Source organism: Cupressus sempervirens, chromosome 3 (genome assembly GCF_028749045.1).
Source record: "Cupressus sempervirens isolate cs-2001-9-10 chromosome 3, ASM2874904v1, whole genome shotgun sequence".
Lineage (NCBI taxonomy): Eukaryota > Viridiplantae > Streptophyta > Pinopsida > Cupressales > Cupressaceae > Cupressus > Cupressus sempervirens.
This window is the reverse complement of record NC_143120.1, coordinates 4,977,149-5,003,368: the sequence shown is the minus strand read 5'-3', so window position 1 is coordinate 5,003,368 and position 26,220 is coordinate 4,977,149. Positions and strand designations below refer to the sequence as shown.

Genomic DNA, 26,220 nt, shown 5'->3' with positions numbered 1-26,220 from the left:
TTTATAATATATTGCCCATTATCCATTGATCATCATTGAATCAAGTCATCTAAGGATCATATCATTTTGTCTCTCTTGTGCTCTATTTAGCTTCTTGATCTTGGCATTTACTTTGTTTGCCTTAGGCAAATTCTTACAGTTATTATAACCACTTTTTGAAAACTTTTCAAATGGCTCTAGAACCCACTTGATGATATGTCTACGAACCCTTTCCAAAGCCTCTAAAGCCTTCAAAAGTGAGTTCAATTTTTTGTGTCATCTTTGCCAAAACAAAACTAAATCAATATCTTCACAACCAAACTTCATATTGCCACAATACTTTACTGGCAAGCTTATATATCCAAAATAAAATGAACCCCTCTAGAGAAGCAATTGGTACAATATGTACTCAAATTAACCTACTAAAAATAATAAACTCAACAAAATAGTATGCTAATAAACTCAAGTAAGCTTGCCCAAAGATAGCCCTTACTGAATGTGCATGATAGCTCATGCCCTTTCAATGGTAGGGACTGATTGCCATGTGATAATTGTTTATAACTGGAATTTCTAAACTGCCATGCTCTATGCACTATATGGTTATGAAATAACAAAATCAATGCTCTGTTTCCGGGAACAACATTCCCAAATTTCTACTACTTCAAACCCAAGAAATTGAATGGAGCATTATAAGTTTATCAAATTTACTCTGTACAAAAAGACATTACACAATCATTTGCAAAGTGTGTTTCCATATAAAGCTTAATCTACTGTTTCTTTTCGATATTAATACAATTATTATTACCGATCAGAAAAAAAATTAAAAATGCAATATTTTGTATCCATACCAATCAAGGTATACTTAAATCCACAGCAGATATATGCATTACTTTGTTTTGAGAAAGAATCATTAATCACAGAATTTAGTGTACAGCAAAGTGACATGAGGCATTTCATCAAACATTACTTATAACAACTTCCAAAGTTTGTTACCAAGGACAAACGAAAGGTGTTTGTATGTGTAATTAGAGATCACAAATCCCCCGGACAAAATAATTAGTATTTTGAATTTCAAATCATAAATAAGCCAACTAAGGCAACTATTAAACCACCAAAGATATGCATCTCTTAATGGTTTTATGGAAACGTGGTTTTTCGTATTTTGAGAAAGAACTCCCAAATGACAAGGGAATTCAATCTGCAAGAGGGATAACTTCGTGTTTTATGCAAAATAAATTGCGTTGCTGAGCATACTTATGCAGCGTAAGTACCACTAAGTTGTGTAAATCATCCACCTTTAGCATTGATTGTCTACATCATTTTCTGAAGAACATGAATCTGCTGCTAATCAATCACTTCGCTATTCAAATGTCAGACACAACAACAATCACCTCAGTTTCTCTGTTGCAAAAGTGCGAGCAATTTCCATTGCCTCTTCTATTCGAGCAGCATCATTCCCCTATAGCAACAAAACCAAACAACTGAAACTCTTGAGAAATGAAACATTGTTAAGTCACCGCTTCATTATTCATACTTGAGACACTCTACAAAATGTAACATCTACAAAATTGAATGCATCTCATCTAAACTCTACTGTATCTTTTATATATCAAAGTATCTTGCCTGTCCTTGAGCCAGTCCACCTTTGCCACCTCCTCCATTGCCTTTAAGGGGCTCTAACACTTTCCTCAACCAATCCAACACTGCAAGCCCCTTCTTTGCTGCTGACTGTGGTACACCAGCATAGACGAGAACTTTATTTGTTGCTTCATGGATGCTAAACATCATGATAGGAATGTCCTGCATTGCCACAAAATAAGCAGCCACCAATATAAGTAACAATAGCAGGTCAGCAAGGCTAATTAGTAAATAGAGATATACAAAATGCCTTTCATACAAACCAAATGAATCTACAGATTAACCTTTTGTTTCTCCATAAATTTAAGAACAGCTTCTCTGATTGCATTGGCATCCAAACCCACATCAATTCGTGACACACAATAAGTTTCATCTCTTAACGATAACTTATTGGCAAGTTCAATGGCTGCAGTTATTGCTGCCTTCATATGTGCTTCGGCAGCTTGCTTCTGACCCTTTTTCACACGGTCCTGACATTCAATCGGATAATATGGGTTTTAATAATAATTCTAGACATATCAGTCAAGGAAATGTTTTTATGTACATTCCCAAGGATATTGAGTACAAATTGAATGATGAACATATTTAAATTTGGAGACAATACCTGCAATTTAGTTATTTTCCCTCTAAATTCTGCCTTTCTAGCTGCTGGAATGACAGCAGAATCCAATGAGCTCTTCAATGAAGCCACTTCCTGATTGGATAAAAACTAAAAAAATTATTCTACAATTCAGAAAAGAAGTTGAATTGTAAAGCATTCTTGAACAAATAATATGGAAAAAAATAGTGATATACCTTATAGACAAGAGCCGTAATTATAAATTATATTTATTGTTGATAACACCAAATACTACTAGAAACAGTATTATTAGCTCAAATTAAAATGGCTGAAATGTAAGTTATGAATATAGAGATATAGAGCAGCTTGAAAATAGTGTGCAATAAGAGTCTCCCTATTGAGGTACTAGGTGTCTTGATCATAAAGACTATTTGAATATCCCTCACAGATTATCCTAGTGCTTCTTATCAAGGAGGTCCCTTAACTGCGACTAAAAGTGACAAAATCTCACAATTATGTATGCTCTGTACGAGGTAGCCTAACTATTAGACCCTAAAAGTTACTGGTGGGCATTTTAGAACCTAAAAGCTGAATTTATGATATAAAGATGACAATAATTTATGGGAAAAACACATAAGACAATCTGAAATTTATGGATGATTTCAAGTAAATGAAATAGCAAACTATTGATGGATCTAGAAGGGGGAAAGGAACAAAAATACAAAAGAACAGAAGCATGTCCATCATTTCAAGAAAAACACTCACCTTCTCTAATGCGGCTCCCTCCAACTTTGTGGCATCATTTAAACGTGAATCAAAAGACGCTGCAGTTTCAATTGCCTCGATGGCTGCACCAGTTGTAAAGGCAGTTATTCTCCGCACACCCTTCGCAATTCCTTCTTCAGACACAAGAGCAAATGCTTTTGCTTCTCGTGTATTTGACAAGTGTGTACCTAAAAATTCCAAGATGTCAGTGATATATTTGAAGACCCAAATTCAAGTCTAAGATCTAATTCCAGATTTGAAAGTGATGCCTACCACCACAAAATTCTGTTGAAAATGATGCCCACTGTGGGTTATCTGGATCTACTAGAAGATCTTCAACACGTCTTCCAATGGAGACAACTCGGACAGGATCAGGATAAACCTGTAGACAGATACATACGTGGACAAATTACAACTGAGAACTTCAAAAGGTATAGACAATCTAGTAAAAAAAATCTTTTACAACTTATCCCAACAAAAAGTCTCTGTGTTTGACCCTCATTTATGAAGGTTCCTTACCTCTCCAAACACAGCTCGGAGACCCAAAATTCGTTTTGCCTCCACCAGGCTAGCTTCTTTTGCATATACATCTAACTCATCTTGAATCTGCTGATTTACAATTGCCTCTATTTGCTTCAAATTATCAGCATTAACAGGTTTGCCTGCAAAAATAACAAAATCAGATGAACAAATGATACTCTGATGGATCAATAACACCTACAGAAAAAATGAGCAACGTAGGTCACTTGATACTTCGATGGCTCAATAAGGCCTAACCATGTGAGAAATCGAAGCGCAACTTGTCCGAAGCCACCAAGGATCCCTTTTGATCAATGCCATCACCAAGTACAGCCTGCAAACAGAAAATATATTAGTTTTACAACTGGTCATAATATCAACTAATATACACCTTGCTCCAAATCAAATCTTAACCAGCTACCTTCAATGCATAGTTTAACATGTGAGTACATGTGTGATTGGGAGCTATAAGACTCCTCCTTTCATAGTCTACCTGTTTAAATCAATACTGATCAAAGTTAAAATATAGTGATAATTGTCCAAAAAGAATATGCAAAGAACATGTTAAGTCATGAAATACACGATCATTGATTACCTTACAAATGACTTCATCCCCAACATATATCTTGTCTTTTTCCCCTAGAACAGAACCAATGTGAAGGACATAACCACCATATATTTGGGCATTCCTAACATCAAAAGATCCATATGGACCCTCACAGATTCCAGTGTCATAGATCTGAAAACAATTATAACAATTCATTAATAAAAAACCCATGGATCATTTTTTCTTAAAAGTCTGAGCCGAATGCTCAACTATGCTTCCTCTGGTCTAAACTTAAAATGATGAATAAAAGTTGCAAGTTAAGGTTTGATGTTGAAATTTTGGGTGCCTTTTAGAAACCACCTTAAAAACTCAACAGGGAAAGAAACCATTTCCGAGAAAATAGTTTTTAATGAAAATTGATAAGAATTAAGAAAAGCTCCTTCCAAAGTTTACACAAGTACAATTTCATAGGAAATTATATAGGTGAAGAACATTTGAGTCGCTGTCAAGAAAGACCAATCTGGTGTATGAGATCCCCATTCAGAAAGTCCCTAGGTTAGGCTATATTGTTTATGGATTTACCTCGCACAATCAAAAAATCTACATATTGATGACTCAGACTTGGTTAAAAGACTCGGCAACTAACATATATCAAAATATTGCTTTAATGCCTTTCAAATTTCACGTTGATTTTATGCTTTCTTCAAGAACATGAGTCTAATATCCCACATTTGCAAGTCTCCTAAAGATGTCAGGCTTGTCTCTCAGAGTTTCAGCTGTAGAATCATATTTACAAGCCCTCTGCAAGACTTGCCAAATCTTAATGCTGTGAATTAAACTGTATTTAATATTGACTGGTGCACAATCAAAACTTGATCCATCTAAAATTCCATTATATATAACTAAAAACTTACTGCTAGTACATTACAAAATTTGTGCTCTATAAATTTGAGAAGTCCAATAATAAGCATTTTCCACTAAAGGTCCTTGCAGAAACTCCTAATGCTGAAATTGTTCAAAATGAAAAATGAAAATTTTGGAGCTCTAATTATGTATTTATATTCTACTTATGTTGAAAATGTAGCTTTTTCTTTGATTTTTAGTTGAACTCTTCTTTTAATTTATTTGAAAAACAAAAATAATGTTCCATAAAAAGTATCTGGCATACCTGTCCTCCTTGCTCTGCATAAAAGTTAGTAGTTTCAAGTACAATACCAACATCCTCTCTAGATGAAACAAAATCTATGAACTCCAATCCGTTATAGATTGCTTTCACTTTACTGGTGTGGTCCTGTAAGCACAATGGGGAAATGACAATATTAGCCTACCAAAAATTCAAGGATTTTGTAGATGAAACATCTCGATAAAAACTTGCATACAACAATCAAAGAAGTAAAAGCCATCAAAGAAATCAAACGTAGATTTTGGAAAGTGTATAATTTTGGATATAAAACAAAGCATTAAGTAAATAAAGTGGTGCACATTTATCACAGAATGTATCAGGATAAGTGACGGCCAACTAGGGCATATATTATATTTCACTTAATCATTCGTCAGTTCCTAGATTAAATGCATATGGTAGTTAGCATCATTAGGGCTACAATCAAGAAAATGGATAAAATTTGGTTAAATCTGTAATTATGATATTGCTATCAGGAGTGTACTTTTTGAGGCCAACTCGTTGACTGCTCCCATGAACCTCTCTCTCATGAGAATGTGATAAGGGCACAACTTGAGACAAAATGACCACAACAGGAGTGGAAACTTATATCTGACCTGAGAAGCTATAACATGCATTACAGAAAAAACTGACCCAACTACATGCCCTGTGGGCTACAATATTATCAGATTCTCACAGTTTCTCTCAAAAAAACCCTTCTCACAGTACCTTCTCCCAAACTCCACCAAAAAACTGTCCTTATACCTCAAGAATGGGCCTTATACAGCCTGTCTTAGGTTTAGGCTTGGGAATACATTTTACATTTTGACATTTGGTGGTCGGCACCAAAACAGAGCCTCTAGAAGTCATATTAGGAGTTGTTGCAAAAATAGAAGGTTCCAAAAAAGGTAGTCCAACTTCCGTGAGGCATAACTTTTGATCCGAGACTCCGATCGACAAACCGTTTATATTTCGGAAAGCTCTCTGAGCACTATCACTATGGGTGGTTATACCCCCATTTTTGGGATCATACGAGGTCATTTAGTGCCTCAAACTGGACTCTGAAATGTTTCTACGAGGTCTCCAAGCCACTCAAAAGTGTAGAAACTTTCAAACTATGATGTCTTTTGACCCAATTCTTTTTCTGGAGCACTTGAAATTTCAATTACAACCTTCCCTCCAACTTACACCCTCTAACTTTTCATAATTATAACTATATAAAAAATAACCTATTTTCTACATTTGCAAGTATCCTAAGGTGCACCAAAACACTAACCTAGAAATGTAATAATGGAAATCTAAAAGTTGGAGTCTCTATTTGGCCCAAATGGTTAACCAAAAATACAAACACATTAATCAAAAACTATCATTACATCTGTTTTTGGGTGATAACAAGATTTGCCCTTGCACAGTTGGATGCTCCTTTATTAGACACCTAGGGTAATTTGAAAAGTGACCCTATCATTTCTCAGTTGGTTGAGGAAAACCCAAACAGTTAGCTTTCACTTTAGATAACCAAGTTGAGTCTTCCACAAGTTGTCCTTTTCACTTCACAAGATACTCCTCATACTACATGTTTCTAGTACTCCTTCCCACATGGCTATCCTCAATTTCTTCAATTTTCTTCTCAGAGGTAGGAATTGGACATTGATCAAGTATTGGTTCCTTCTCCATCCCATCTTCATGATACTCTATTAAATCTGCAATATTGATAATAGGGGAAATACGGATCCCATCTGGCAACTCCACCTCATATGCATTTCCTAAATCATGTTTCTTCAAAATCTTGCAGCGACCAAATTTCTTCATCTTCAGCTTGTTGTAGGTGCCCACTGGAAATCACTCTTTTCTCAAGCACATCATAACTTGATCACCAACTTGGAACTCGTTATGCCTCCTCTTTTGATCTTCCCTAGCTTTATATTGCATGTTCATTCTGGTGATATGCTCACGCACTTCTTCACATAGGTTCTTGACATGTTTAGCAAAATACTCTGCATCAGCAGTAGTCCTACCTCGTTACTCCATCTTCCTCAATTTTGGTGCAGTCCTTGGACTACTCCCATAGACAATTTGGAATAGTGACCCATCAATTCTTTTGTCTATGGTAGAATCAAATCTTATCCCTACACTTATCACCTACCAAACACCTCAGCAAATTATCCAAACTTCTATTCCCCACTTCAATTTGCCCATCAATTTGTGTGCGATGTGCATAACCGAGCTTCAACTTTGCCTTCAACTTCTTCCACAAGGTTCTCCAAAAATACTCAACTTTGTATCTCCGTCTAAAACTATACGCTTTGAAAGACCATGTAACCTCACCACCTCTTTGAAAAACAAATATGCAATATAAACCGCACCATGGGTTCTGTGGTAAGGAATGAAATGAGCCATCTTTGATAACCTATCAACCACCATAAATATTGAATCATTACTCCTTTGTGTCCTTGGCAACCCAAGAACAAAATCCATACTTATGTCTTCTGAGGGCCTTGATGGAACGAGCAATGGTTGATAGAGTCTTGTATTTTGACTGACTCCTTTAGTTGTCTAACGCACTCGACAACTATGCACACTTGATGGAACGAGCAATGGTTGATAGTCTTGTATTCTGACTAACTCCTTTAGTTGTCTAACGCACTCGACAACTATGCACAAACTTCTTCGCATCTTGTGACAACAGACCAAAAATAATGTTCAGTAACAGTGGCAATGGTCTTATCTTAACCAAAGTGTCCTGACATTCCTCCACTATGTTTATCTTTGATCAAGTTCTCTGTCATTGAACTCCTTGGAATGCACAACTCCCTTTAAATAAACCTAACCACCTCAACCTACATTTCTATCAGTAATATTGGTTTCCAACTTAATGCATATGCAACCCTATTAGATCATCCACTTCTATGTTTCAATACAAATGTATAGCTCTGCAAGAGCTCTACCCTTTTCAAGTGCCTCTGATTCAATTTCCCTAGCTATTTAAGTATTGTAATCCCTGATGATCAATATACAAAACAAATTCTTTTGGCAACAAATAATGCCTCTTTCTTTATTGCCTAAACTATTGCATATAACTCTTGATCATATACAGCATACTTCTTTGCATCATTTAACTTCTCACTAAGATATGCAATAGGCTTAACTTCTTAGCTCAATACAACTCCAATAGCACTACCATTGGCATCACAATCCACATGGAACACCTTGTTGAGATTAGGGAGTGCTAACACAGGTTGCTTTATCACCTTCTTCAGCAACTCAAAACTCCTTACAGTCCACTAGAACTCTTTTCTATCCCCCCTCATTGCTTCATTTATGGTGGCATAGATACTACTAAAATTCCTAATGAAATTCATGTAGAACTAGCCAAACCATGGAATGATCTCACCTCAGTGGCAGACCTTGGGGTAGGCCATTCTAGGATGTCCACCTTCCCTAGGTCCATTTTGAGATCATCAAGGGAGACAACATACCCCAAATTGACTAACTCCCTTTTAACAAAGCTAAACTTATTCAAATAAATCAAAAGTTTCTCTTCCCTTAGCTTCTCAAAGACGACAAATATATAGCAAATAATCTATAAATCACTGTATTGATTTTATAATCCATTGTTTATCTAATTGAATGCTAAACACATGCATAAAATACCCAATTCACATGTTTTGGAAATGTGAATACATGTTCATATATTCATAACGTGTTTTTAGAAGGGAAACAAGTGAGTTTTTATGCATATTAAAACATTTAAAGGACTTAAGAAAATGTCACAAATAGTATGGACGGCCTGTTTGAAGGGGATTACGTATGTTTTTAAACTTCAAACACATGCAAAGTCTATAAAAATCACCATCTAGTAAACTTGGAAGATGAAATACGTATCTAAGATAGATTTTAGACATGCAATCACGAGAAAAATAGCCACCATTTTCACAAGATGAATGATCAAAACACTTATGGGTATTCTCATGTGTATTTACTATTTACAAAAAAACATTAAAAAGAAACATGTAATCAGAATTTTTTTAAACCACCATTACATGAAAAACTTATTAAAGCTTCATACATTCAATGTGAATATACGAGGATGGAGCTTTATTTCCATTTCACATGCAAACACACCCAAAGTGTTAGGCAATGGTCAACAAAAAATCCACTTAGGCGAGATTTTGATTAAAGAATAATGGCATGCAGTCCAAAAAACCCCACTGCTGAATGCATAATTCTTTAATATCTTTTAAAATACATCTCCGATTGAAGCCTATGATAGCTTGAAACGAGCAGAATTGAAAATGCCACAATCCTAGGGTGAAAACAAAACAAAACAACTGGCAAAACCCCTTAAATTGTTTATTCTATGAATTTTTTTGTAGGGTTGCCCCAATTTTGTGAATACAAAATTAAGAACAACAATCTTCACCTAATCTATCTTTCCAACATTTTTTGTTACATTATTCAATGAATGTACCCAGCATGGGCTTTAAAGTATGTTTTTATAAATTCGCTTCACTATCAAGCCAACTAAATTACATACAAGGGCTATATTGGTCACCATTTGTACAATATTAGAGGTTCTAACTTCTTCCACACCATCCTTCTCTATCTAAATTTGGAAGCTTCACCCTTCTTTTGTAAATAATCAATAGCTACAACAAGATTAAAGACTGACGAATATGTGACAATGATATTAATTAAAAACTGATGTTGGTATTGATATACATATCCATGATAATGAAACACCCATCCTTTGTCTAGTCTTTGTCTAATTTCTTTCATCAGCACACTCACCTTAGAATATTTTCTATCAAAGAGGGTGGTGCATAGCTTATACTATTCTATGATGAAAAAAGACTGCTATATCTTTGATCATTTGTTTGAAATTAAGAGAATATACAACATGAAATGGTATGTTGTGAAAATTAAAAAGTTAGCAATAAAGACTCGCACTTATTGTATTGAACATTCCTACAATAGTGATGATTCTATCTATCCCCTAATATAAGCAAAAACCACTTCTTTTCACTAGAATTCCCTAATTTCTAGCCTCCCTCTCCATGGTGACCTAGCTACCTCAGTTTTATCCACTAAAGTTGTTTTCTCACAACCTTTTACCCCTAGTTCACTTGCTCAGAAAAGAATTAAAGTCTTGCCCCTATACTCTTATAGCCTTACGCTACTGCTCAGACATCTTTTATTGTATTTGTTTAGGGAGTTAAAAACTATAAGATAGGCTTATTGGGATTAATGTTTGAAGAGTTAGCAAATACATTCTAATGGGTTACTAGAACTTACAATCCCAACAACACTCACAAAAGAACCCCCAATGATAGACATTTTCCTATGACTGAGTTCCTTGTTGAATTTCAAGTTCAACCTCTTCACTTTCACTACTCCCACTGTCATCCATTGTTTCTTTTTACTGAAAATTTAAATGATAGAGCCAAACAAATGCAAAGAAACATGAACACATGAATATCGGATGGTAAATTTACCCCAAATGGTGTGGATTTGACACACTGTTACTATTCCTATTATTTTTCTCTTCTAATTGCTGCTCTTTAAATTTCTCTTCGCAAATTGAAAAAAGTCAAGAAGATTTTGTTGTGTTTAGTTTTTGGTTGTTTCCAATGCCCTTTTGCCCCCAAAATTGTCTTTTCCACAAAGCAACAAAAAGTACGCGAGCTGTAGGGCATCACTAGTTATACCTTGACATACCCAACTATCCCCTTCAGAATTATTTTTTTTTAAAAGTAGGGATGAATTGGAGAAATTTCCTACCTGTTCCCACATCACCAAGGCCCAAAACATCCCCTTTTGAGCACAATGTCATTTTCAGCAAGGGACACATCCCTGAGAAGCATATGTTCAAACCCTTCAGGGTTCACAATTGCCGCTTTCCTCCTGATGGAGCCCTATTTTTTGGCAGAAATCAGAGCCTCCATTTATTAGCCTCTTTCACCCATATCACTATCAACTTTACCTTTTAGATCATTATCTTGCTGCCATTAGGATAAATTCCTATATCTGATTAGTTAAGATATGCTTTCCTCTTATATCCCCAGGTTGCACTTTTAAATTTCATACACCATTTGTCTTATGTAAAACCAACTCTAAAAAAGGCCATCTTCTTCACATGGAGTTTTATATAACTCCAACCCAGCCATGTAGTTCTGCATCACCTTCAGATTTATACTTTGTCCATCCATGTTTTTTTCTTGTCTTCAACATATTTTAACCCAAGCCATACTTGAATAAACTGGACACAATTCCATTAGACTTTTACGTATTGTCTGTAAACAGACTGGGGCTTCCAATTGATATCTTAAAACTCTACTCACACATCTGTAAAATTCTACTTACATGTCTGATTGCTGAGGAACTTATGAAGTAGGACTTGAGTTGACAGAGGCAAAGTTTGTGTGCAACTCAACAAATGGATTATCATTCGCAGCAATGTATTAGATATTGCCACAAGGTGTTATACATTTGTTTAAAGATGGCAAGCGCATATGTGTAGAGGTTGAGGAATTCACATAGCACATAAGGATTCATGCTGAGGTAAGAAATATTTTAAGAATAGTACCAGTTGCACATAAATGAGTGTCAGCAGAAGACTTGAAAAGGTTAGTCAGTCATGTTGGATCTGAAGAAAAAAAATCAGTAACATCAGTCCATGCCCTGTCATGTAAAAAATTCCTGGGAACAAATGTCAGATTGCTATCAGACGAGTTGGATATCTCCCTGCTATCTAATTTGTATTTATACCAAGGACTGGCAGAAATATAGTACAAGTCTTCAACAAAGAATAAGCAAGTTTTGACAAAATTTGTTGGAGATTGCAAATGGCAATCACCATGTTCTTCAGTGATGAAGAGTCCACACATGAAGATGTACGCAGAATATGTGTAGAGGTTGAGGAATTCACACAGCACATAAGGATTCATGCCGAGGTAAGAAATATTTTAAGAATAGTACCAGTTGCACATAAATGAGTCTCAGAAAAAGACTTGAAAGGGTTAGTCAGTCATGTTGGATCTCAAGAAAAAAAATCAGTAACATCAGTCCATGCCCTGTCATGTAAAAAATTTCTGGGAACAAATGTCAGATTGCTATCAGACGAGTTGGATATCTCCCTGCTATCTAATTTGTATTTATACCAAGGACTGGCAGAAATATAGTACAAGTCTTCAACAAAGAATAAGCAAGTTTTGACAAAATTTGTTGGAGATTGCAAATGGCAATCACCATGTTCTTCAGTGATGAAGAGTCCACACATGAAGATGTACACAGAATATTAGTACACCATGACAAAACACAGTTCAGAAATACATACGGATGTACAATAATGATGCAAATGAAGAAATATGGACAGCCCAATACTAATGAACACTACATGACTATATATGTTGAGACCAAACCAAAGAAAGTGTTATGCAAAACTCTAAATGTTGAAATGAATTAGGATATGCCCCATCTTTGGATGAATATGATCACTGACAGACTTGAGGAAAACTAGATGGAAACTGTGTGAGATCATTGCAATTCAGAACTCTGTGAGCATATAATAGAAAAACTTCAGTGACGATTTGAAGTAATAAATGAGGAACAAGTGTGCTTGTTGAGATTCACATAACAGTCTGAAGAACACCAGTTGATGACAAATGCACACAGTTCATATGGATTTGGTGCCGTGTGTTGCAGAAGACCTGTGATTGTACACAAGAGACAGATTAATGCACCGAGTTTGTACAGGAGACGCCTTTGCATGGAAAGACCAGGCAACACAAGGATGGCTAACACAGAAAGCATACCCAGTGTCATTGAACAACAGAACAGAGATATCAGGATTATAAAGTCATATCAAAGGTGTCCTCAGGAGTTGAATCGCACATTACAAAAAATCAATTTGAAGACTATATTGAAGTGGTGCGATTAAGATCTCCCATGTTTGAAGAAATTAATTAAAGAGATATAAAAGTTTATCAATGTTAAGAGATCATCAAGAAGAAAATTAAATTTGAAAAGGTATAAGTATTTGTTTCTAAATAATACGGCTCTTCACTTGAAAAGTCACACCTATACAAAATGTAAGAAATAAATGAGAGATACTTTATTTCTCAAAAGATATATTGGGAAGATAAAGTAAAAGAAGAAATATACATATATCCATTTGTAAGGAGGGATAAGGAGTAAGAAAGATGATTTTGTAATATAAATTTATTTATTATATTTTAATGATAATAAAAGCATTTTTTGCTTTTTGTTTATTTAAAAGGTATGAAGATTTAAACTGCAGTTGATTCGTCCTTTATAATCATCTTTAAATTCCATACACAATTTAAATGTCAGATAAGTGGAGAGGGTCATTTATGGCATTTTAAACTCGATCATCATCAATATAGTGAAGTATTAAATTGTTTCCGTATCTATCTCCACTTTGTTTCCTTACCTTAAGGACCCATTTGGTTGCTCGAACATGATTTGAGAATTTCATTCGGAATCCTTGATTTGGGATTTTGGAACTTGAAATCCAGATTACGATTTTAAAAAAATTGATTTGGGACCATTTGGTTCATCAAGTATCCATAGTGCCAAAAGACATTTCCTCCATTTGGTTGAACATTTGTAGAATTGGAATGCCAACCAAAATTTATAAGAGGCCTATAGCTTCTCCACCCTTTGTTCCCAATGTACTGATTTTACCATTCCCAAGCTCCAATTGGCTTGTACTATCACTCTTTCTCTTTGATCTGTTATTAAAGTACTCCATGATCTCCTCCAAGGTTTTGCCCTTCATCTTTGGCATAAAAAAAAAAAACAAAAACAACTGCTAGAAAGGCAAATCTTGCGCAGAAGAAGACACCAAGAACATTGATTGCATTAGAAAAGTTCAAAAATGTGATGGAAACCACACCGCTCACAAGCCTGTTAACTCCCATGCCAATTCCAGCTGCCTTGAAGCAGGGTTGTGCGAAATGTTGAAGGTGTTATAATACAACAATGATTATACACATTTTGGATTAGAAAGTTCTATTGTTAGTATTCAAATCGACAAACTGGAACTGCCTGTGTGTGCAAAAACTTATATGCAATTGCCAAGAGTGTCATGTGGAAAGAATTTTGCTTTTCCTGAGCCCCCAAAATATTGAGCAATGGGTGATGGATGACACACATTGGCCCAACTCATGTTCTTCTCCTGGGGATGCCAACTAACCACCAATTTCAAAATCAGAGCTACATCGTTAGGCCATTTCATCAAAACTTCCAGATTTTCCAAAACATCTAGCAGAAGCTTCTCGTCGCCCATCTGCAAAGGGGACACCCTCTATGTCACCGATCCTTGTGAGCAGGTTATAGGCTTTTGACATAATATAATTAAATACAATTCCTAACATAATATTTTACATTGTGTCAATCCTTAGTCTCGTTCATGGCTTTTAAAATAAATCTCAACCCCCAATACCCAATTAACAAGACCCAACGCAATGGAAAAAAATGGAAATGTTAGCGCATGCAGCAAACATGAGTAAACAATCCATACCTACGAGTAAACAGAGAAAACGAAAAATATGAGCACAGGCGGCAACGACAAAAAAATCTCATCTTTGCATAGCGAAAGTGAGTGAGAGTCAAACACAAGCAGACGGCAAAAACAATTGTATTTCAATTAATTTGGAATGCTCATTTTTTACAAATTGGAATTAGAACTGGCATTTGAGCAATTCCACCTATTTAGATGGAAGACCAAATCCTGGTTTTTGCGGTTAAATGAGGATACCATTCTAAATTCCCATTCCCATTTTGCAGACCCAAATAGTGGACTAGGAATTGTTGAGAATTCCACATTCTAATTCCTATCCAAATCCGTGATCCAAACAGGCCCTACGAGTTAAAGTGCAATCTGGACTAGTTTAAAATTGCATATATACTTGATCCGTCACATCTTAATTATTAAATTGTTTGTAGTTATAAGTGCATAAAACTTTATAAAGTTGTAGGTGATAATTTTCATTGTAGTTGACTCTGTTGCCCAAATAAGCGAAGGCACTGTTCTCTTAAAGTCATTGAATTGTAGTTATTGGATCTATATTCGAATTCAAAAATCTAAATACTTCCTTACAAACACTCAATCAATTATTGATAACATTATACAAAACATTTAATCAATTCAAACATTCATCATTAAACCATTTTAAGCACTCAGCTTTCAATTTCATTTTGATCGAGTTTGAATACCTTGCCAACCGGAGAACTTGTAAAGTTACATTTCGCTCTGTAAAGGCCTTGAACAGGGTGATCAAGTTTGAGGTGAAGGTCCACCCGCCTAGGTGTAGCAAAGCCTAAAGTGCAGGGGAATTTGAATTATTCTCGTTTGTTGGTCAGAACTGATTTGAAATTATATTGGAGAATTGCAAGCTCTTCGATTTCCAATCTGTGGTTTTGGGAACCAACGCCTCCAACACATATAGCCAAAAACTAAGATTTCCAAGGAAAACAAAGGTCAACTATAGTTCTAGGGTAAAACCTGGGTTCAACATGCAAACTATTTAATGCTACCATAAACAATCACTCCTTGAAGTTTTGAAGTGGAGATGTTCATCACATCTCATGTCTGTGCTCCCAGCATTTCAATTTTTGCCAAAGAAAATACAAAATAGAAGCCCCATGACAACCAGATAAGCCTAATGGCATAGCAAGATAGCACACATGAGAACTGGTCACTGCATCAACAACCATGGACATTAATGATGTTTAAATAAACAAATTTACTCGTCACAAATGTATATCCTAAACCAAAAAAATACACGGGAAGCATAGCAACTTTTCACAGAAATGAAGATATTATAATATACTCATATAATCATATAATCAAATGAGAAAAACAAAACCATTGCCCATCCAATCCAATATTGAGCTACCAGTATTCATTATTTACAACTTCTACTAACCTGATTCCAGACATACTTGCTTTTGTCCTCCGTTGGACCCACACCCCTTTTCAACAGCTCAGCGGTAGCTTCAGCCTCCATGACAAGAATTTCCCCACCTGACTGCTTAAGTGAAATTAATGAAAAACAGAAATTAATAAAAATTCCAAAATTCTTATTCCAAAATAGGAAAGAATTGCTCTGATAGTTCTGTCTCATTGCATGTCTCTTTTAATAATGTCTTAAGCAAAATAGTAGAATAATTGGAGATATCGAAGGTCCTTATCTGTCATTCAGACTGACTCACATAAAAAGTTGTTAATTTCTAGCATGATCTTATTGTCATAGATATTAAACAGTTCAGACATCCTGAATAGTAAATTACTGCAGGTTATACTACAATAAGCGGCGGTGCTCAGACAAGCCTTACTTAACTCATACAGATACTTGTATTTCTTCCAACATCAAGAGAGAGAACACTGGAATGTTACCCATATTTCCTAATATTCATGAGGTTGATCATATGCATCTAACTGGAGAATCAGAATTTAAGAATGCATTGACAGCAGGTGCACTAAATGCTACTTAATGCTGTACAAAATTAGCATCTGCATTAACTGTAGGGTTAGAAATTTACGAATGCATTGAGAGCAGGTACTCTAAAAGCTACTAAATGGTGTACAAAATCAGCATCACTTTATCTATTGCAAATCATATCAATGTGAACTAGTTTTGAACTTTTGAGGAATCAAAACCATGTTTTGGTACCACACATCGTATTTCAATCTGTACTACTTACTAAAGAAGCAAACTCACCCTCCCTCGAGCACTTCTTGCTTTTTCTCTAGCTTCTTCCATTGCTACGTTGAACCCGTCTACATCTACCTTCAGGCTCATTTCTTCTGCCATAAGCTGGTGGTAAAATTCCACACATGATTTGTATGTCAGGTTAAAAAGCATTAATTCATTGCAATTTCCAGGCCCCAAATGGTTTACAAAGGAAATGATGATAACAAATCACCTGTGTGAGATCCATTGGAAATCCATATGTGTCCCATAATATGAAGGCATCCTATAATGCCAACAATAATGTCAGTGCCAACGTTTCAATATCCATTGAAAGTAACAGAAAAAGTATAGATAATGAAAACAAAAGACATCCCTCATCTTCAAAATAGACAAAATTTCTATCAAGTTTATTTATAATTTGAAGTGACATGGTCAGTGCAGAACAAGCATTTACTGCCACAGATAAAGGCAAAGGCATGTCCACTCAGTAAAAGGACAAGATGCATCTGAGGAGAGGTCCAAGAAGAACATCACCTATCACTATTGTGGGAAGCCTTGTCATATCTACAAGTTCTGCAAAAAGAAGTTGGCTGATCAAAAGATCAACGAAGGAGAGCCTGAGCAGAAGGCTCGTGGAGTAGAGCATTCTAAGGAGTCAACATGCTATGTGTTCATGGTCAAATGACTTGAACGTTTTTTTTGTCTACGTAGTTAGTAAACTGACAATTAAGGATGGGTAATAAAGTATTTAATGCTGTCTTAATGGTCATTTGGGCATATTTAGTTTATCAGTTAGTTATTAGGTAATTTCTATTTTCTCAATTAGGTAACTTTGAATCTTTCTTGTTAGTCATTTAGAATGTTGCTATTTCAGTCTCTGTTATTTATCTACGTAAGGAGACTTAGCCTGCATTTGTAATCGCCTAATTATCAAACGGTAAGATTTTGGAACAATTAAGTATACCAAGAACATGCAAAGTTCAAAACTTATTAGTCTTCCCCCATAATGTTGAAACTTTAAGTAGACGAATGAGATTTAATTCTCTATTTTCTCATTTCATACATATGGTAGAAGAGATTTGGTGTTAAGATATTAAATTTTAAAAGGATTGTAATTTGTTACTCATGTCCTGAGTCAGCCATGCATTTATTCGAGATGCAAATACAACAGAAGCACGTCTGAACACTTGATCCAAATGACACAAAAGGTTGAGTAGTCAAATTACAAAGATTAGATGATCATGTATGTCCATTACAACCTTTTCCTCTGTACATTTTCTTATATCCTTATGAAGAGAAAATGAATATATTGAGGGGTGAATTGGTATATTAACAACTTTTGCCGAATTAAAACTTTTATCCGATTAATTACTTTAAATGCTGAAATCAACAATTATGCAAACACATAACACAATAACACAAAATTTACATGGGAACCCGATGCGGGAGAAAACCATAACAAATAAATGCTTTCTTATATAAACTGTTCTTTTACAATGTTTTGTAGGCTCCAACCCAAGTGTTTATGAGTACTGAATCACTGGAAGTCCCAGTGCTTCACCTCTATGATCATCACCTAGATCCAATGAGTGCTAAGCGTTCCATTTATTCTCATGAGAGATAGATTCATGCGTGAATCACTACTCGTAAAACATGGGTCAATGAGTTTGACTCAAAAACTACACAATTAAATCCAGATAGCAATATCACAATTTGACATGTTGTGGAAATATCTCCTACTTATCACTTGATGAGCATAAGGGGCTTTCTAATGAATGGTTCATAAGGCACAACACTTGTGAAGGTTTTGCAAATGGGGTTGCAAGCAGAGTGGGTTTAACCATGGAGGAAACTCTGCAATTAAGCACACTCAGTAGTAGTACTGGAATGGGTGACCTCCCGAGAAGTCCCAGTGCTTCACCTCTATGAGCATCACCTAGATCCAAAGAGTGCTAAGTGTTCCATTTATTTTTGTGAGAGATGGATTCATGTGTGAATCACTACTCATGAAACATAGGTCAATGAATTTGACTCAAAAACTACACAGTTAAATCCAGATAGCAACATCATAATTTTACTTGCTGTGGAAATATCTCCTACTTATCACTTGATGAGCTTAAAGGTCTTTCTAGTGAATGGTTCATAAGGCACGACACTTGGTGAAGGTTTTGCAAATGGGATTGCAAGCAGAGTGGGTTTAACCATGGAGGAAACTCCACAGTTAAGTGCGCTCAAGCTGGAGTAGTACCAGGTGGGTCACCTCCCGGGAAGTCTCAGTCCTTCACCTTTGTGAGGATCACCTAGATCCAATGAGTGCTAAGTGTTCCATTTATTCTCATGAGAGATGGATCCATGTGTAAATCACTACTCATGAAACATGGGTCAATGAGTTTGACTTAAAAACTACACAATTAAATCATGATAGCAATATCACAGTTATTTAAATAGGTCAAAGTGATCACTTCTATGTGATATGTTTAGGACAATACTTTCAATGTTTATGGTCAATAGTCTCTTATAATCTTCATGGCATATAGATATATATGCATCTTCTTATGTCTACATATTTGTAATCAACTCTTACTCAATGGTATGTTGTGTTGTTCTATCTCTAACCTACTTACTAGTCATATGTTGATCCAAGATTCTTCCGAACATGACTTCGTCCTTTCGTCTCTAACATTGATGATACTCTTTAACACAAACACTTCTTTGGTTTCTCACATGTTAGATACTAATTACAATATTTTACACTCTTCCAAGTGTCTTTGACATCAATGACAATATTTCCATCACCTTAGTCACCTAGGTTCGTGGTTTTGCCCCCAGAATCCTGCTTGGGTTCGAACCAATTTGAAATACTGGTCCAAATTTCTTGTGATGGACGACTTTCAAGGCATTTTTTATAACAAATTTGACATTGTTTTGAGTTCCACAACCCTAAAAAGTGAATGTAAATAGGTTATTTTGGCTTCTAACATCATTTGTGGTGTGCAAATAGGTAATTTTGTGGGCAAATAGGTGATTGAGCAAAAGTAAGTTTGTGCAAGGTGGAGTTAGAAGATTGGATTGTTAGCTATATTGAAGTGTTTGTGTCTAATTGCTACATCTTTGCAAGCTTACAATGGCAGGAAGAGGTAAGTTCTTGTTTTATTTTGCTTTTGTTTCAATGTTTTGTTTAAGCTGTTTTCTTTTTTCCAAGGATTCATTGATTGAGAAAGGGGTAACAAGTGCTTTAGTAAGCTGTTTTCTTTTTTCCAAGGATTCATTGATTGAGAAAACGTCCATTGATCAATGTTTTGCTGGTGTCCCCTAAAGGGGCAATGTTTTTTAAAGCAGTGGATTGTGAGGGCCAAGTAAAATATGGACCATCTATTGCTAGTATCCTAATTGAGGCCATTGAACAAGTGGATGCAAGAAACGTTGTGCGAGTCATAACGAACAACGCAAAAAATTGTAGAGCTTCTGGTCTGTTGGTTGAAGAGAGATGACAACATATTTTTTGGACACCTTGTGTAGTTCATTCATTCAATCTTATGCTACAAAAGATTGGGAAGTGTATTGAGTGGATCAAGGAGGTGTATGCAAAAGATGAGGATATCCAGATATTCATCACAAACCACCACATGACTCAAGGGATATTCAGAATGTTCTCACGTTCAACGGTGTTTAAGGTAAGTAAACTTGAACTCAAGTTAGTTAATTTTTTTAAAGAAATATCTTACAATTTTATTTATTTTTATTATGTAATGTATATTCTTTTATCAAGTATGTATCCAATAATTGTATTGTTTTTACTCTATTTTATGTTACAGGTTGTTGAGACACGTTTTGCATCAAAAGTAATTGTTTTGAGACAACATATACAAGTGAAAGAGGCACTTACCAATATGGAAATCAGCAACAATTGGGCTCTATAGAGGCAAAGCAACATTGAGAGGGCAACCAAAATAAGGGAATATTGGATGAAAAATGGTGGGAATGTGTGGAATATCTCATTAAGCTCACTGCACCCATTATGATCACACTTGGGTACACAGACATTGCTTGCCTTGGAAAGATCTATGATGGCATAGACTCAATGCTTGAGAAGATCAAGCAAACTATAAATGGAAAGCAACAAGATCCTGAAGAGACCACCTTCAAACAATTGCAAGCAATTCTTGTAGAAAGACCACTCTTCTACATTTGCTTGCCTATGCATTGACGCCCAAATACTATAGTACCCAATATACTAATCCAGCAAGAAGGCTACCACCCTATAGAGACATAGAAGTGTCTGATGGATAGAAGACAGCATTTCAAAGACTATTTCCTGATGATGAAATGCGAGATTTGATTACGGATGAGTTCATACAGTATGTGGATGCAAAAATATTTAAGTAATGATGTTCTTCGTCATTTGGTTTAGGAAGGATGCTCATACTGGAGGTATCTCCGTGGCCAAAGATTCCAACGTTGTAGCGCCTTGCAATCAAAGTTATCACAAAGAGGTTTAATTTTTAAAAATTGTTATTAGTTTCCTTTATCTAAAAAAATTGTTATTAGTTTCCTTTGTTTTCATAAATTACTAGAAATTCTAAGATTCAAGATACATAATTTAAATTTTATTTTAATTGTTTACATGTCATGTCTTCATAGATTGCTAGTTCATGTGCTTCAAAGAAAAATTGGCGCACATATTCTTTCATCCATTCAGTGAAGCGCAATAGGTTGCAATCAAAAAGAGCGGAGAATTTGGTATTTGTGCATTACAACTTGCGTCTCCTCTTGGCACAAGACTAAAAAATACAAAGAACGGGAGACAAAGAGATGGGATGTAGATGCAGAGTTGGTGGACTTGGATGTTTCTGCTTCTCAGCTTACAATTGAAGACTTCAAAGATTCTAATGCCCATCTATTGTTGTTGGTGCTGATCCCATTTGCCTTAGCTCTATTGCTGAGTCAACTGATGTGGAAGGACTATGAGGAAGAGAAGAACAAGAAGATGAAGATGAAGATAAAGATGAAGAAAATGAACATGATGAATATTAAAATTTTATACATTATGATTAGTTGAAACATGAACTTAAAACAATGACACTTGAACTTGTTATGGATTCATGGATCGTGATTTAATTCTAATGTTTTGAATTTGAATCTTTGATGTTGAACTTGAAATTGAATTTGAATTTGAATGTTTGATGTTGAACTTGAAATAGAAATATATGATGGTATGATCTTGACTCATGATGCTATGAGTACATATTTAAAGTTTATGCCTATGGTGGTTTTGTTGTTTAAACGATTAAATCATATGATTTTATGATAACCTATGCTTCTAAGCTTCGTAAATATGTATATATATAATGTTTTAGAATTTGTAAATGTTTTTGCACGAACGAACCCAAATAAGTCCAAAACCTTTTCCAAAATTTTGCCATATCAAAAAACTGGTTCCTCGAACCCGTATTTCAAATCGAACTCAAACCAATGACTAGGATTATATCACATCACTCTAGGGGAGATTGACAATCAAATTGGATTAACAAAGTTATTCATTAGATCTTCGCTAAGCAGTTTGCATGGATTTATAAGGAAATCCTAGAGGCGAAAACCAATGTTATATGACTCACCCAAACATGAGTCTCGAGGTGAGGCAAGCATAACCAGTCTTGGGGATGTTATGGTAAATTGATGTTGTAATTGTATTAAACAAAGGAGATGAACTAAAGATGAAAGTAGAAACTACTTTGTAAACTAAACACTAACTAAGATGACCATTAAAGAAGAATTATACTATTTGAATACCCTCCCTTAATGATCATTGTCTTTCTGTTATCTTTTGGTCACAAATTCTTCAAGACATTTTCTCGTTTGCTTAGACCTTCCCTAGATTTGTAAAATGTTAATAACCAAGAAGCCAAATTCCATCTAGAAAAGAACATAAGAGGGTACCCCTTCAAAAAGTTTTACAAAAAGAGACAAGAGCCTAACACTATGATGAGTCACCACCAACCCTCCCAAAATCAGCAAAACATTTGACAAGAATTCATCACAAAACATCCAATTTGATGTTGGATAATGGAGTTGCTCTTCCTTGGAGGCAGAGACAAACACTTTGAATAACTAGCACGATTTTGTGGAAAAATCGGCAAACCTTCTAAATTTTGCAAATGAGCATGATGCCCCAAAACAAGCTGCAACAGACCACCATATTTTAGGAGAAACATTTGAAATTCAGATATGATTTTTGAGGTGAAAAATCTACCAAAATCAGACAACAAATCCGAGACATAGTCAAAATAGAAAGCATCGTTTAACAAGAAAATGTGGTAAAACCCAACAAAGAATTTTTAAGGAACAAATTTATAAACCCACAAATGAATCTCACGCAACATTCCAAATCACAACATTAGAAATTTTTTGACAGAAAATTTTAAGAGAACCCATCAAATAATTTTTCAGAAAAAAATAGTGAAAACCCATCCAAAAAAAAAAATTCATACAACAAAACACAAGGCTTTGCATGGTAAAACAGCACATGCAAGTAACAAAATGCACATGCAAGCAACATGCACGAATATGCAACTCGCATGCAAATACATGCAACCTTTGAAAATCAAAAGGCTTGGCTCTAAGATGAGAGGAAATAAACATAGGTAGAAAATCAAATATCAGCTCAAGGTGAGACAACATTTACATGGGTAGCGAAATAGGTCTCAGCTTAAGATGAGACAAGATGAGATAACATTTACATGAGTAGCGAAATGTGTCCCAACTCAAGATGAGACAACATTTACATGTTTAGCTCTACCCACTTCAATAAGATCAGAATTCTGACACACATGCAGGCAAAATTGCTCAAAGAAGAGGCAAGAATCAAATCTACTTTGATAGACATTCAAAATATGATTCTCCCAAACATGGATGCACTACAAAAGCACATCGCACATTAAAAAACGCTCATCCATGACAATAACTTCTCCATTGCAGACCATATGATTGAATTGTCAGCGAAAGTGCAAATTGCATTGCACACATGCAAGGTCTTGCAAGAGAATTGGGACAAGACTTTGGCGCTTATCCTAAAGGTACACTCAGATTTCTTATCACATTTTGGCATTATTGTATAATATATATAGCATAAATCTTTGGCATTAATGTCAAAAAGGGGGAGAAGATTGGAAGATTGGAGAAGATGTATAGTAAATAAAGCGGGAGAAGATTGAATAAAGGAGAAGATTGAAGACTATAAATAAGATATATAGTATATATCAATGTATAGTATACTGTATATTATGGGGGAGATGTATGGGGGAGATGTATAGGAGAGATGTATGGGGGAGCATTAGCATTATCACATTATTCATGTATAGAAATATATCTCTTACAAAACCTATTTTGAAAAATCTCAAAAACAGTATACTCTACCGAGTAGGAGACATAAGGTGATGGATAAAGATGTTGAACATTCTTGAAATTAGTATTGACTGATAAGTGGTTTTCTCACTAATGCCAAAGGGGGAGATTGTTGACATTCCAGTTATGTTTGTTATTAGTGGCATACACTTATTCAAATTGTAAGTATCTTCCGAGCTTATCGTACAGATAACAGTGTTAATCAAACATTTCAACTGTTACCGAGTTCTACAGTTGCTACCGAGTCCTTTGGACAGATTTCAATTTGCGCCAAGCAATTACTATTAAGGTGATGAACAGCAGTGTAAACTGAGCATCTCAATGTATAACGAGTTTACCAATGCAAACCGATTTGTGCAGTGTTTACCGAGTCTGCAGTTGATGTGATGCGAATCTAGTGTTAACCAAGCTACTCAGTATTAACCAAGTGATTCAGTTTATATATCGAGTTTTACAGTATTCCTCGAGTCACCAATGCAGACCAAGTTCAAGACTACTTGGTAGAGATCAGTATGGATCGAGCTTCTACGTCTACCGAGTGCATGACGATGCCGAGCATTGACAGCGGATGCTAAGTATCAAAACCTCACTGAGTCAATTTTCAGAACCCGAGTTTCCACACTTTGGCCAACTTTGTAATATTTGTGTAAACTTGTATTGTGGCTGACTTTGTAATTTTGTAAATTGGATTGGTATATATGTAATGTATTGTATCACATCCAAAATCATTGAAAGAGAAGTAATGTAATCATCAAAAAGGGTAGAAAAGCGAATTACAAAGGTTACAGCAGTATAAGTAGCAGCAAAGATTTATTTATCATAGCAAGGTGATTTGTACACTCAGAGGAATCTCATTTAGCAAACCAAGTTGCAAATCAGAGATCAACTACTGTTTCATCCTACTAGGTGGATCAGTCAAATCCTTTAACAAGATAGACCTGACAATCTTCTATAAATCTTTTTACTGAGTGCATACTTCATTGTATGTTTGTAAATCCTTTTGCAAGGTGGACCTAGCAGTCCTTATTGCTCCTAACAGGGCAAATCATCAGAAGTGATCGATGTAAGCCTTAACCAGCCAACTTTATACTGCAGTGCTAAAGCTTGTGAGTATCATACCCACCCCAATTTTACTTTCTATTTGGAAGGTTTTTGGGTCCCCAAATTGTGTGTCAAAAGTGTTATGTATGCCTTAACGTTTTCTATTTCTCATGCATGAAATTAGATCAAAATTCACATGGAGTATTAATTGCTAATTAAGGATTAAAGTTTTATATGTTACTAATTCACCCCTCCCCTCTCAATAACTTAGCCTGTAATAATGTTTCCAACAGCAATTGCATTGGAAGAGATTTCCACATGCATTCTTGCCCTTCTTTAAGTTGTTTTGGTAGTGCAGGAGTTTATTTAAGAATTTTTTGTGAAGTTTGAAAATTTTCAAAATATAGGGTTAGCATGCTTGATTTTTTGTAAAATGATGAAAATGCCCATTCTATGTTGAAAAAATAAATTAACTCTTCAAATTTGCTCCAAAATGAAGAATTGTAGCTATACATCAGTCATGTTCTCTTACAAATCCTTCTCAAGCTCCGTTGGATATGTCAATGGCAGCAACAAACATGCCCAAATGATCTCCAATCACTATTTTGTGTAGAATCAATATGTTGGTTTTCTATCCAACTCCTGTTTTAAAACATAATGAATGTATTTTTAGGGTGGAGGAGATCATGTCTTTTTCTTTTCGGATTCTCTCCACCCACTACAGTTAAGTCTAAAGAATCTAAAAGACTCTACATGTTTCTCGTACTTGGGTCTTGAGTCCCCTATTACAATATTTAATGTTTCTTTAATGGTCATCTTAGTTAGTCTTTAGTAAAGTAGTTTCTATTTTTGTCTTTAGTTCATGATTGTTTCTTTTAGAAACATTATCTTTTTA

The 26,220-nt window shown here is 35.3% G+C and overlaps 1 protein-coding gene across 1 annotated transcript in view; it reads right to left on the bottom strand.

The window, feature by feature from the left end:
* Positions 1-869: 869 nt before the first annotated feature.
* The window catches only part of ALATS (Alanyl-tRNA synthetase), an 89,575-nt gene continuing 64,224 nt past the window's right edge, over positions 870-26,220 (bottom strand). Inside the window, exons 10-23 of the mRNA XM_089817986.1 lie at positions 17,116-17,166; positions 16,911-17,006; positions 16,116-16,217; positions 5,176-5,298; positions 4,056-4,199; positions 3,882-3,953; positions 3,719-3,794; positions 3,461-3,603; positions 3,215-3,323; positions 2,942-3,129; positions 2,222-2,311; positions 1,902-2,087; positions 1,603-1,779; positions 870-1,438 (exon numbers count right to left, since the gene is read on the bottom strand). Of these exons, the coding sequence (XP_089674112.1) occupies positions 1,367-1,438; positions 1,603-1,779; positions 1,902-2,087; positions 2,222-2,311; positions 2,942-3,129; positions 3,215-3,323; positions 3,461-3,603; positions 3,719-3,794; positions 3,882-3,953; positions 4,056-4,199; positions 5,176-5,298; positions 16,116-16,217; positions 16,911-17,006; positions 17,116-17,166 (1,629 nt within the window). The 3' untranslated portion in view covers positions 870-1,366. The remainder of the gene's footprint in view (positions 1,439-1,602; positions 1,780-1,901; positions 2,088-2,221; positions 2,312-2,941; positions 3,130-3,214; positions 3,324-3,460; positions 3,604-3,718; positions 3,795-3,881; positions 3,954-4,055; positions 4,200-5,175; positions 5,299-16,115; positions 16,218-16,910; positions 17,007-17,115; positions 17,167-26,220) is intronic.